This window comes from Saimiri boliviensis, chromosome 11 (assembly GCF_048565385.1).
Source record: "Saimiri boliviensis isolate mSaiBol1 chromosome 11, mSaiBol1.pri, whole genome shotgun sequence".
In the NCBI taxonomy this organism is placed as follows: domain Eukaryota; kingdom Metazoa; phylum Chordata; class Mammalia; order Primates; family Cebidae; genus Saimiri; species Saimiri boliviensis.
In genome coordinates, this window is record NC_133459.1 from 68,521,309 (window position 1) to 68,535,897 (window position 14,589).

General features: G+C 37.9%; 1 protein-coding gene across 2 annotated transcripts in view; it reads right to left on the reverse strand.

The window, feature by feature from the left end:
• The window catches only part of ANKRD13C (ankyrin repeat domain 13C), a 98,760-nt gene that overhangs the window by 17,900 nt on the left and 66,271 nt on the right, over nt 1–14,589 (reverse strand). For both annotated transcript variants that reach the window (XM_039474316.2, XM_039474315.2), the window contains 2 exons: nt 11,867–12,028; nt 294–373 (listed from right to left, as the gene is read on the reverse strand). In XM_039474316.2, coding sequence (XP_039330250.1) covers nt 294–373; nt 11,867–12,028 — 242 coding nt within the window. The remainder of the gene's footprint in view (nt 1–293; nt 374–11,866; nt 12,029–14,589) is intronic.

Here is a 14,589-nt window from a genome sequence, read left to right on the forward strand (position 1 = left end):
ACATATCTTTCCTTAGAACAGTGTCCTTGAGTTTTTTTAGGTGTGTATAAACTGACAGAAGGGATAAAGAAAGAAAGATCTACAACCATTTGCAAAGAGTATATGTAATTTGAGACACTTTGCCCTTATCATACTTAATCCATATTTTTAAAAGGTAAAATAATTGCTTCAGTCAAAAATATACCAATAATTCTCTCTCCAAAATAATTTTACACCTAAATATTCACATATTTAGTTTTTACAAATTATTCTATCTAAAAACCAAATAATATATAAACAAGAAAAAAACTTACTTTCCATTTTCAGCAGATATATATTCTTCCCATGTAATAGTGTTCTGAGGAGGAGGTGTCAGAGACTGTCTTCGAACCGGCTGCCCAAAAAAAAAAAAAAAAGAAAGAAAGTGGGGGTGGGGGAGAAAGAAAAATGTTATTTTTTAAATATAAGATTAAAATATATTGTAAACTATTAAAATTAACAATCTACTTAATCTCTTCAATATAATACTTGAAAAGCTTCCTTCCAAGATAGGACCATGGCGGTTGGCTCTAATGGTAATATTTACTGTCAATTTTTTTCTAAATCCCCAAAAGACAAATATCAAATAACACCCATTCATTCAATGTTTCAATCATCTAAAATGTCCCTGGCATTATACTAGCTGCTGAACATAGGAACTACAGGGATGTGTAAAAACTAACTCTAGGCCAGGAATGGTGGCTCACGCCTGTAATCCCAGAACTTTAGGAGGCTGAGGTGGGTGGATCATGAGGCCAGGAGTTCAAGACTAGCCTGGCCAAGATGGTGAAACCCCATCTCTACTAAAAATACAAATAAATTAACCAGGCATGGTGGCAGGTGCCTGTAATCCCAGCTACTCGGGAGGCTGAGGCAGAGAATTGCTTAAACCCAGGAGACAGAGGTTGCAGTGAACCAAGATCGAGCCACTGCACTTCAGCCCTGTCAACAGAGTGAGACTCCATCTCAAAAAACAAAACAAAACAAAACAAAACTAACTCTGACTTCAAGGAATTGGAAAGAAAAAAAACAAAACACAGGCATGAAAAGTGAACCAGAAATATAAAACAGCATATTATTAAAGGCCAAACAAGATTATAGAAAATAGAAAAGATATCCGAAAAGACAGCAATCTTCTGTGGGTAATGTGACTATCTTACTGAACTTCAGATTTAAAACAGAAAGAATTAAAGGTAAAAAACACAGGTAGACTGATTTAAACTCAGAAGGGAAGTTCAAAACAGAGATAAACAATATATAGTAAAAACTGCAAAGGTCAGATTTTAAAGCTTTCACCTTATCTTTGCTAAGTATCAATTTCAATCACCGTAAGATGAACTGGCAATAAGGAACTAAACTCTAGAGTAGAAGTGGAAATTGGAAATTCCTGGGCCAGGTGCAGTGGCTCATGCCTGTAATCCCAACACTTTGGGAGGCAAAGACAGGAGGATCACTTGAGCCCATGAATTTGAGACCAGCCTAGGCAACATAATGAGGCTCTGTTTCTTTAAAAAAAAAAAAAAAAAAAATTAGCTGAATGTGGTGGTGCGTGCCTGTGGTCCCAGCTGATTGTAAAGCTGAGGCAGGAGGATCACTTGAGCCCAGGAGGTTGAGGCTACAGTGAGCCATGATTATACCACTGCACTCCAGCCTGGGTAACAGAGTAAGACCCTGCCTCATAGAGAAAAAAAAAAAAAAAAACAAGACTTAGTTGAGTGTGGTGGCTCATGCTTGTGATCCTAGCACTTTGGGGGACAAAGGCAGGTGGATCACTTGAGGTCAGAGGTTCAAGACCAGCCTAGCCAATATGGTGAAACCCCATCCCTACTAAAAACACCAAAATTAGCCAGGCATAGCGGCGTGCAACTATTTGAGAAGCTGAGGCAGGAGAATCACTTGAACCCAAGAGGCAGAGATTGCAGTGACCCGAGATCATGCCATTGCACTCCAGCCTGGGCATCAGAGTGGGGCAGGGCGGGGGTAAGAACTCACTAAAAAAAAAAAAATAAAAATAAAAAAATTAAAAAAAATTCAATTCCTAATGAAAACCTAACAGGACTATGGAGCAAAAAGACAATACATGAAAGACTAATATACATAACAAGATGAGAATAAGATTGAGAGGATCTCATTCAATAAATGTGGTTTACATATAATTAATGTAAGATGTTAATGAGCCGAATATTAGAGGGTTAAAATCAAGTATTGTTAAGACACAAAACGGAGTTAGAATCCCACATCCGATACCTGGTAGTTGTGTGAATTTGAGCAAGTTACTTTCTATTATATCAACTTAACTCACATGCAAAATGAGAATTGGGTTACTAACTTATAGTTAAAAATTAGTGGAGATAACACATAGAAAAAGCTTAGTGCAGGCTAGGTCTGGTGGCTCATAACTATAATCCTGGCATTTTGAGAGGCCAAGGCAGGTGGATCACTTGAGCTCAGGAGTTCAATACTAGCTTGCAAAACATGGCAAAACCTCGTCTCTACAAAAAAATAACAATAAAAGTAACCAGGTGTGGTGGTGCACACCTGTGGTCCCAGCTACTTGAAGGGCTGAGGTGGGAGGACTGCTTGAGCCCAGGACGTGGAGGCTGCAGTGAGCTGAGATCATGCCACTGCACTCTAGTCTGTATGACAGTGCAAGACACAGTATCAAAAAAAAAAAAAAAAAAAAAAAAAAGAGAGAGAGAAACAGTAAATGAAGGAAAAGCTTTTTTTCTGTCCTCCTATTGGGCTAGAGACAGCACCAGAGGAATCTGCAAACAAATCTTTCCTGTTCTTGGAAACCTAAATCACTTTCCTTTGGTCCTGTCATTTCTCTACAAATTTATTGTTCTTTGTCAAAGATGTTATATAAGTGATTAAGCAGAGTTCTAAGCTACTGTTTTGAGTTAGTTTTTTTGTTGTTGTTGTTGTTTTATTTTTTGAGATATAGTCTCACTCTGTTACCCAGGCTGGAGTGCAGTGGTATGATCTTGGTTCACTGCAACCTCTGCCATCCAGGTGCAAGCAATTTTTCTGCCTCAGACTCCTGAGTTGGGATTATAGGTGTGCATCACGAAGCCTGGCTAATTTTTGTATTTTTAATAGAAATGGGGTTTTGCCATGTTGACAGGGCTGGTCTCAAAACCCTGGCCTCAAGTGATCCACCTGACTCAGCCTCCCAAAGTGCTGGTATTACAGGTGTGAGCCACCATGTCTGGTCCTTGAGTTACTTTTCATTGAGGTTTCTTGTGTGGTGTATGGCATGCATTAATAAACTTGTTTGCTTTTCACTTGTAAACCTGTCTTTTGATATGAGAGTCCGTTTCAACTAAGAACTAAGTTTGGAACAGGTGAAGTTTAGCTTCCCCTACAATCTAATGGAGGCCAAACGGAAAGACTGTTTCAATACGACACTACAGAGACTTAGAGGAGAAAGAAGCCTGAAAAAAAGGCCATAAATTTTGTTGGTTAGAAGTTATTGATGATCTCTGAGTAGCAGCAGAGGGATGTGAAAAGAAAGGAAAAACGAAACAGATTTTTTTGAGTATCAGGCAAGATGAAAGACCATATTCTTTCCTTGAGAAGCTTACAAAGAGACACAAAAAGTAAATAGTTACAATTGAGGGTGTCAGGGGCTATGATATAATTGAGGGTGACTGGGGCTACAGAATGACATAAATTTGCACAGAAGGGGTTTATGACAGACTGGGGTAGCCAAAAGATGTGGACTGGTGACTCCTGAGTTGAGGAGTCTAAAAGAGAACAAAAGAACTGGTTGAAGGAACTGGGAAAAGGAGAATGGTGAGAGAAAGCATGATATACTGGGAAATTGCAAGTGCACTGTGCCTAGCTGTATGAGTAGTATACATTAAGAGTTAAGTGGCCAGGCACAAAAGAGAAAAAGTAGCCTGAAAGGGTTTTATATACAAAGTAGACCAGATTTTACTCAGGAAGCAATGGACAAATATTTTTGAGCAATACCATATAGTGGTTAAAACACCAATTGTGGAGCCAGAGTGAACCAGTTCTGGCTTCAACAATGACTAGCTGACTTCGAACAAATTATTCAACCTCTTTTGCCTCAGTTCAGTAAACTATATAACCTGAGAGGGTTTACAGTGATGATAAAAATGGGCTGTTAAATGTGAAGTGCCTAAAAAAGTTTCTCAGACATAGCAAGTACTCTATACATTTCAGTTATTGAGCATAGCCATTACATGATTCCATCTATTTCAGTGTGATTACTGTGGTGGCAGTGTATTTAGGAAGCTATCTCAGTAATCCAAATGAGAAATGATAAGTGCATGCTGTTCAAAAATGTAAGGACAGAAAATAGCCTAAATAGACTCAAGAAATCCTTAGGATTTTATAATTGTTGAGATATAGAGATAAGAGGAAAGCTAAGAAGTCTAAGAAGAAATTTTAGGTTTCTGGCTGGGGTAAATACAGAGACAATGGTGTCACCACCTAAGAAAAGAAGAAGGGGGAAAGAAAGTATGATCAGATTTAGACATACTAAATTTTAGACATTTATATTTATTCAAGTAGAGGTAGGCAAAAGCACTACAGATCTGGTGATCTGAAGGAAGAATATAGTTAAAGGCATATATCTGGGTGACAGTTACCAGTGTTTATGTATTCATTGTCCAGATGTCAGAGATTGTTAGTTGTCTCCCCAATATCTGTTCTCCCATTAAGTCTTTGTAAAAGAACCTCTCTTCCAAATTTTTGGATGAGCATACGAACTCCTAGAATAGATTTCTTTTCTAGTCATCTTTGCAGCTAGGTGTTATCATGTGACCAATTTTATTTTATTTTATTTTTTGAGACAGAGTCTTACTCTGTCACCTACACTGGAGTGCAGCAGCTCAATCACACCTAACTGCAGCCATGACCTCCTGGACTCAAGTGATTCTCCCATCCTAGCCTCCCGAGGAGCTGGAACTACAGGTACATGCCACCATGTCCATCTTATTTTTAAATCTGTTTTAGAGACAGAGTCTCACTGTGTTACCCAGGCTGGTCTTGAACTCCTGAGCTCAACCCATCCTCCCACCTCAGCCTCCCAAAGTGCTGGGATTACAGGCATGAGTCACCACGCCTGGGCCCATGTGACTAAATTCTAACCAGTGGGATGTGAACAGAGTGATGTGCACAACTTCTGAATGGGAGATTGAGACCATCCTGGCTAACACAGTGAAATCCCGTCTCTACTGAAAATACAAAACAAATTAGCTGGGCATGGTAGCATGTCCTTCAATAAAAAGATTGGAGCTCTGGACAGAAAAAAAAAAAAAAAAAAGTCTACACAACATGTAACAAGGCACATTTTCTTTACTCTAAAATTATTAAAAATATAATCTTTTTTTTTTTTTTTGAGACAGAGTTTCACTCTTATTACCCAGGCTGGAGTGCAATGGTGCAATCTCGGCTCACCGCAACCTCTGCCTCCTGGGTTCAGGCAATTCTCCTGCCTCAGCCTCCTGAGTAGCTGGGATTACAGGCACGCACCACCATGCCCAGCTAATTTTTTGTATTTTTTTTTTAGTAGAGATGGGGTTTCACCATGTTGACCAGGATGGTCTCGATCTCTTGACCTCGTGATCCACCCGCCTCAGCCTCCCAAAGTGCTGGGATTACAGGCTTGAGCCACCGCGCCCGGCTGGCAAAAATATAATCTTAAAAGGATTACTGTGCTGACAAATAAGAACACAATCATGATTCTTAGTAATTCTTAAATAAATGACTTAAGTCAGGGTGAAAAATAATAGAGTAATTTTTCAAAATAAATAGTGTTAGTATAAAAACGTCCCTTCCATAATCAGGACAAAGGGTGCACCTGCTCATACCATTTTTATTCATTATTATACTGGTGTTACTTTCCAGTGCAGTAATGTAAGAAAAGCAAATAAAAGGATTACTGGTAAGAAAAAAGTAGAACTATCTTTATTACATGATGACATGGCATTTGTAGAAAATCCTAAGTAATATACAAAAGACTATAGAATAGGCAGGGTGTGGGGCTCACACCTGTAATCCTAGCACTTTGGGAGGCCGAGATGGGTGGATCACCTGAGGTCAGGAGTTCTAGACCAGCCTGACCAATGTGGAGAAACCCTGTCTCTACTAAATATACAAAAACTAGCCAGGTGTGGTGGTGGGTGCCTGTAATCTTAGCTTCTCTGGAGGCTGAGGCAGAAGAATCACTTGAACCTGGGAGGCAGAGTTGCAGTGAGCAAAGATCATGCCACTGCACTCCAGGCTAGGGGATAGAATAAGACTGTCTCCAAAAAAATTTAAAAAATAAAATAAAATGAAAAGACTACGGAATATATAAATACAGAAATATAAAAATCCTTTGGGAGGCCGAGGTGGGCAGATCACTGAGGTCAGAACTTCGAGACTAGCATGGCTAACATGGTGAAACCCTATTTCTACTAAAAAATACAAAAAAACTAGCCAGGCGTGATGGTGCATGCCTGTAATTCCAGCTACTTGGGAGGCTGAGGCAGGAGAATTGCTTGAACTCAAGAGGCAGAGGTTGCAGTGAGCCAAGATCACGCCACTGCATTCCAGCTTGGGCAACAACAGTGAGACTCTGTCTCAAAAAATAAATAAAAATAAAAATAAAAATCACATTTAGGCTAGGCGGGGTGGCTCATGCCTATTAATTCTAGCACTTTGGGAGGCCAAGGCAGGCAGAACACAAGGTCAGGAGCTCGAGACCAGCCTGGCCAACATAGTGAAAGCAAGTGAAACCCTATCTCTACTAAAAATATAAAAATTAGTCAGGGTAGTTCCAGGTACTTGAGAGGCTGAGGCAGAATTGCCTGAACCTGGAAAGCAGAGGTTGCAGTGAGCTGAGACCACATCATTGTACTCCAGCGTGGGTGACAGAGTAAGACTCCATCACAAAAAAAGAAAAAAAAAATCACATCATTTTTATATATGAAAAACAAACAACTGAGAAATAAAATTTAAGGATAATCTTTTATGACAGCCTCAAAAACATTAAAAATTTACAAGATAAATTTAATAAAATGTGCAGGATTTGTACACTGAATACTTCTGAGAGAAATTATAGAGAACCTAAATAAATGAAGAGATACACCACATTCATCAAACAGAAGATTCAATATTGTTAAGATATAAAGTCTCCCCAAATTTATCTGTAGATTCAATACCATTCCTATACAAATCTCAGCAGGCAATACAATGGAAGAGGAACAGACTTCTCAAAAAATGATGTTGGAGCAACTAGGCATCCAAGACAAAAATAAATAAATAAACCTTTGACCTAAACCTCTTAACTTTCCACAAAATTAACTAAAAATGGTCATTTCCTTGAATGTAAAATATAAAGATATAAAACTTTTAGCAAAGACACAGGAGAAAATCTTAGGAACCTGGGGCTAGGCAAAAAGTTCTCAGATTTGGCATGTGACGTAAGATAAAAATTGATCAACTGGACATCATCAAAATGATAAACTTTTTTTCAGTGAAAGCCCAGTTTGAAAACATGAAAAGACAAGCTACGGAGTGAGAGGAAATATTTGCAAAACACCAATCTGATGAAGAACTAACACCTGGAATATATAAAGAACTTTGGGCCAGGTATAATGGCTCATGCCTATAATCCCAGCACTTTGGGAAGCTAAGATAGGAGGATCCCTTGAGCCCAGGAGTTCGAGACTAGCCTGGGCAACATGGTGAGACCTTGTCTCTACAGAAAACAAAACAAACAAACAAAAAAGTTAACTGGGCATGGTGATGCATGCCTGTAATCTCAGCTACTTAGGAGACTGAGGTGGGAGGATTGTTTGAGCTGAGAAGTCAATGCTGCAGTGAGCCACAATCATGCCACTGCACTCCAGTATGAGCCAAACAGTGAGACCCTGCCTCAAAAACAACAACTGAAAACTCAAGAGTAATGAAAAAAAAAAACAAAAACCCAATTAGAAAAAGAACAAAAGGTATGAAGAGACATGCTACAGAAGAGGATACAGATAACAAGCACGTGAAGAGATGACCATTCAATATTATTAGCCATTAGGAAAATGCAATTAAATCAAAATGAGATAGCATTAAACATTATCAGAATGAGTAAAATAGAAAATAATAACAATACCAAAAGCTGGCAAGGATATAGAAAAACTGGATCATTCATACACTGCTAATGGGAATGTAAAATGAAGAACACTTTGGCAGTCTCTTAAAAAACTAAACATTCAACTACCTACCATATGACATAGCAGCTGTACTCTTGGGCATTTATCCCAGATAAATGAAGACTTATATTACATTCTAGTTTATTGCACTACTTATATTACATTCTAGCTTAATTAATCATGGCCCAAACAACCCAGATGCTCTTCAACATGTGAATGGCTAAACAAACTGTGGTACACTAATACCATAGAGTACTGCTCAGCAATAAAAAGAACAAAATACTGAACATACAACTTAGATAAATCACCAGGGAATTATGCTAAGTGAAAAAATAAATGCTAAGTGGTTAAAAAAAAAAAAAAAGAAAAGTCAATTTCAAAAGGCTAAGTACCATACGATTCCATTTATACAACATCTTTGAAATTGCAACATTAAAGAAATGGAAGAACAGATTAGTGGTTGTCAGGCATAAGGAACAGAGAGAGGATAAAGGGGCAGCAGATATGCCTATTAAAGAGGAACATGACGGATCCTATGGTGGTAGACATCTTCTGTGTCTTGCCTGCAAATGCCAATATTCTGGCTGTGATATTGTTCTACACTTTGGCAAGATGTTTCCATTGGGAGAAACTGGGTGAGGCATACATGGAATCTCTGTATGATTTCATAAAACTGTATGTGAGTTTACAATTATCTCAAAATACAAAGCTTAATTTAAAAAAATCCAAACAGGTTTTATGTTGAAACTGATTTATCTACAGATTCAACATTATCCTAATCAAAATCCCACCACATTTATCTTTTGTAGAAACTGACAAATTGAATTTAAATATTCATCAACTATAAGGTTAAAAATCCTATGGTTCATATGGGAAGTGTTTCCTTTAATTTCTGATTAGAAATTGAGAGCTTAACTATTTAATTTAATTAATATTAATGTGTTCCATTACATAGCTCTCTGGCATTAAACTATGTTTTAATTTCAACTTGCAAAACTACAGCTGCTTAAAATGCTACTTAAAGACCTCTTTATTCAAGTATATTTGTTTACAATCTCTGCCCTTAAGAAATCAAGTTACCTTTCATAAGTTTAAATGTACATAAATCAGACCAGAAGAAATAACTGGCAAACAGTCCATGAAATGGCATTCTATAAAGTCTTGTTTCCATATACTCATCCCAAATTAGTTTGTTGCCCAAATTAAACAAAAGTAGCAGTAACTACCAACACAACAAAATTATTTTTTTCAAAAGAACTCTAATAAAATTTAAATCACAATATAAGTCCAAAGAGATGGGCTTTTGTCTGGTCAACAATGGGAGAAGATAGTAGCCATGTCAAAGACTGAGCTCAGCATTCCCGCTATTAATTCATCTCCGTTTCTATTTCCTCAGTGCATCTTGACTTATATTTCCCACAGATGAAGAGATCAGTAAATACCAGCAGGCTTCTGGAAGATTAAGTCTGGTGAAGCTTTATCCCAGAGTCAGAAGAAAAATAAGGAGCACAAATGAGATGTAGCAGGAAGGGTACAGGATAACACTAAAATGGCATGATCACAATTTGAACTTAAACATTTTACATATGTATTCAACTAAACTATAGCTGATTTACCCAATACATGGTCTTTCTAAATATTAAAAGGTTTTACTGACACACATAGTATTACCATGAATTAGTTGAAACCTGGCATACTATCCTGGAAAGTTTAACCATCACTAAAACATAGAATCCGGAACAATGTTTAGAGAAAGGACTAAACATTCCAGGAATTCCAGCCTCCTTGTAGAAGCCTTGAACCTTTTTATAACTGTGACTCACAATTTATATTATAATCCAGCACTCAAACATACGCATGTTTATACAACACATACACTCTTGAAACTATTGTTTCATGAAGCAGTAATGACTCTTATAATGTGCAATGTGCTCTGATTTTTCTCCATCTATTTTTTTTGGGGGGGGTGATAGGATCTCACGGTGTCACCCAGGCTGGAGTACAGTGGCAGTGGCATAATCATAGCTCATTGCAGCCTCAGTCTCCTGGGCTCAAGTGATCCTCCTGCCTCAGCCTCCCAAGTAATTGAAACTACAGGCTCATGCCACTGTGCCCAGCTAATTTACTATTATTATTATTATTACTATTATTATTTGTAGAGGCAGGGTCTTGCTTTGTTGCCCAGGCTGATTTCAACCTCCTGGACTCAAGCAATCCTCCCATCTTGGCCTCCCAAAGTGCTGGGATTCCAGGTGTGGAATCCCACTGTGCCTGGCTTACCATTTTATTTAATACTAATTTTTTTAAGTATTGCCAACAACTGAATGGGAAAAAGAAAAATAAGTAGTTACGGACCACTAAATTAATTTCTTATAATCTACTAAAGGATGCCTATGTTGCAGTTTGAAAAATGGTGCTATACAAATGGCAGTAAAATGTTAACATTTGGGAAATTTCTTGGGAGGGATGGAGTTTTGCTGTTGCTGCTCAGGCTGGAGTGCCATGGCAGGATCTTGTCTCACTGCAACCTCTGCGTCCCAGGTTCAGGCTATTCTCCTGCCTCAGCCTCTTAAGTAGCTGGGATTACAGGCATGCACCGTCACACCCAGCTAATTTTGTATTTTTAGAGATGGGGTTTCTCCATGTTGGTCAGGCTGTTCTTGAACTCCTGACTTCAGGTGATCTGCCTGCCTTGGCCTCCCAAAGTGCTGGGATTGCAGGCGTGAGCAACCTTGCCTGGCCCATATGGAAAATCTTCATGAAGTGTGTCCAAGAATTCTTTGTATGACTCTAGTATTTTTTTTTTTTTTTGAAATCTAAAATTATACAAATAAAAAATAAATTTATGAATGCATCTAATTTACTTCACAGAGGAGGAAGACTGTAGATGCAGTTACCATGCCTTATCTTTTATTTCCTCATTTCCCCTCCCCTTTCCTTACTGTCACACAATTCTTTGCATATAGCATGGTTTCAGTATGCTGAACAAGAAGTATATGAGAAGGTATAAGTCAGAGATGACACCATAAAGTAGGTGGATCTTTAGCTGGGCCTTCAAAGCAGCAGATTTGGATTAGTAAAGCAGAAGGAATATCAGCAAAGGGACATGGATTAAAAATTAATACGAGGGCTGGGCACAGTGGCTCACATCTGTAATCCCAGCACTTTGGGAGGCTGAGGCAGGTGGATCACTTGAGGTCAGCCTGCCCAACGTGGTAAAACCCCAACTCTACTAAAAATACAAAAATTAGCCAGCCCTGGAGGCAGGGCCTATAGGCAGCTACCTGGTGGGGCTGAGGCAGGAGAATCACTTGAACCCAGGAGGGAGAGATTGCAGGGAGCCGAGACTGAGCTACTGTACTCTAGCCTGGGCAACACAGTGAGAATCCATCTCAAAAAAAAAAAAAAAAAAAAAAACAAAGAAAAAAAAATTTAACACTAGGTTTCATGCTTTTAATCTATTTATTAATGAAGACTCAAAGTACAGATTCACCAAAAAATCCCAAAGGTCATTTTTTTCTTTTTCTTCTTCTTCATAATGACGTCAATAAAATGAAAATTCACAGAAAAAGGTAACACATGCTAAACAAAAGCTGTGAGTATATCAACTTACTGAGTGCCACCAAGAATGCCATTATCCTGTCTCTTCTTAGAAAGCTACAAATTAAGAGAAGTAAAAATGATACCTCAAAATTCTGTTCCATTATGTTTCCACCTTTACTCAAACTCTCCATGATGGCCTTATTTCGAAGAATATCCTCTTCACTGAGATGCTCTCTTCTTTTCCTCGATTCTAAAACAAGTCCATTCACCAGATAAAAGTCTGCCAAAAAGTTTCCTACTCTTTCCTAAAACAAAACCAAATATTTAAAGATAAAATTTTTAGGTTAAAAAAAGTGTCCAGGTAACATATTTTTCTATAAATATGTAACATGTAAGTGAAAACAAACATCGCTTTGGTACTTGAAATTACCAAATCATCTTACATTTTCTATGTTTATACAACATATACACCTCAGTTATTCAATAAGTTAAAAAAATACACAAAAGCATACATTTCAAATCGGTAAAGGAAAATTTAAAACACACAAAAATGTATGGTAGTTAATTTGCAAATGATTTTAAATAAAATTGCCACATAGTATTTCTTTAGATCCTACTCCCAAGTAGCACAAAGCTATCTCAAAACTATTAAGCTAGCAGGCAAATATCATGAGTAATAAGGAGGGGTCAGGGATAACACTGTTCCCATTTTATAGATAGAAAAAAGTAGAATAAAAAGAAATAAATAGTCCAAGTCACATAAGAATCTCTAGCACAACCAGAATGAACGGCCTGTTCAAATGCTCTGTTCTCTAACAGGACCAAACTTCAAGTTACAGCTGCTTGTTTTCAACAAAGGAAAGAGTAGCCGTTCTCACCAATATAATTAAAGTGTTTTAGGGAAACTCAAGTGGTGTAAAGGACATCAAGAAAAGTCATGACTTCCTTTCAATAAAGTCCTCTTAATCCTTCAACATTAACTTTTACCTTTTTCAGACCCACAGGTATTCAGAGTTTGAAATACCTTACTTAAAAAAAAAAAAGAAAAGATAAATAATTTATTGAAAACAAGCTTCCCATTTCTATCTGCATGCAAATCACATGGTCTCCACCCTGCTGCTGTTTTCTGACATTCCAAAATGACATGTTCAGAGTTGTGTTCCAGTCCATCTTGCAAAAAAAAAAAAGGAAAGCATTCTGCACCTGTTTCTACCTATAAAATGGGAACCATAAGCATTACTGACTCCCTCCTTACCTGTCAAAGATTTAAGAAGATCACCTAGATGCTTCAAGAGCTTTGAGCTGCTTAGCAGTAGTACTAGATGATTAGTAGTTTCAATTTATATCTTCTCTTGAAGTGATCCATCTAATGCTGCCCAGAAGAACAGAGTACAAAGAAATAAGACTTTAAAGCCAACAAATGGACTGCAATGCAGCACCTCACAACTGAGAATGCCATTAGGCTGAGAGGAAAATCGGTGAGCCTAGACTTCATAACAGAATTAATCTGTGGCTGGGAAATAATCAGGTGGTAATTACCAGTTTTTGAAACCTTATAATAAAAAAGGACTTAGTAAATGTAAATTATTATATCCACAAAATATTAAGTGTGTATTCCCCATTATCCAGCTACTTAATTTCTTGCTACCTATAATAGGCAATGCAAAGGCATGTAAAAGGATGATAAGCACATCATTTATAATGGCAGAAAGCTGGACACAAACGTGTCTATTCACTTAAATGTCCAAAACAAGACTGAATAAGTTACAGTATATCCATCATATAGAATATGACACAATTACTAAAAAGAATGAACTAGCACTACATGTACTGGTAAGAGAAGACTTCTAAGACATACTAAACAATCAGGGGAAAATGCTAGCTGCAAAACAATAGATACAATATAACACTTTATGAAAAAGTAAACATCAACAACAAAAGGCTACCTATCGTTATGAGTACATATTTATGTATGGAGAGCATAATAAAAGGTCTGGACGGTGCAAAAACTGGTAATATTCTGCAGGGGGATGTGGGATTGTGGGCAGTGGCCAAGGAGGGCGTTTTAGCTTTATGTATAAAGATGTAAGATAATTTTACGTGTCAGTGTGGCTAGGCTATGGTGCCAGGTGTTCGGTCAAACACCAGTCTAGATGTTGCTGTGAAGGTATTTTTTAAATGTGATTAATAATCAGTGAACTTTAGGTAGAGCTAATTACCCTGCATAATGTGGGTGGGATTAATCTAATCAGTTTGAAAACCTTAAGAGCAAAAACTGATGTTTTCAGGGAAAAAAAAGCAATTCTGCCTCAAAACTGCAACACAGAAACTCTGCTTGAGTTTGTAGGCTGCAGATTTCTTTCTCTCTCTCTCTCTCTCATTCTCTCTGTTTTTGAACAGGGGTTTGCTCTGTCACCCAGGCTGGAGTACAGTGGTGTGATCACTCAGTATGGTCTCAACCTTCTGGGCTCAAGTAATTGTCTGACCTCATCTTTCCAAGCAGCTGGTACTACAGGCTTGTGCCACCTTGGCCATCTAATTTTTAAATTTTTTGTAGAGTTAGGGTGTTGCTATGTTGCCCAGGAGGCCAAGCCTGAACGTTGCTAACTCAAGAGCACAACATCCACTCTTTCCTAAATTTCCGGCCTGCTAGATTACTCTACATTTCATAATTGCCAACTCCTACAATTTCATGAACCACTCCTGAAAATAAATCAATTTCTTCCCCCTCCTTCTCCTCTCCTCCTTACACTTTTTTTCTTCTTCTCTCTCCTCTCCCCTTCTCTCCCTCTATTGGTTTTGCTTCTCAGAGAACCCTATTAAGGCTTTTTTTTTTTTTTTCTCCAGTGAGGATATATTCATTTCA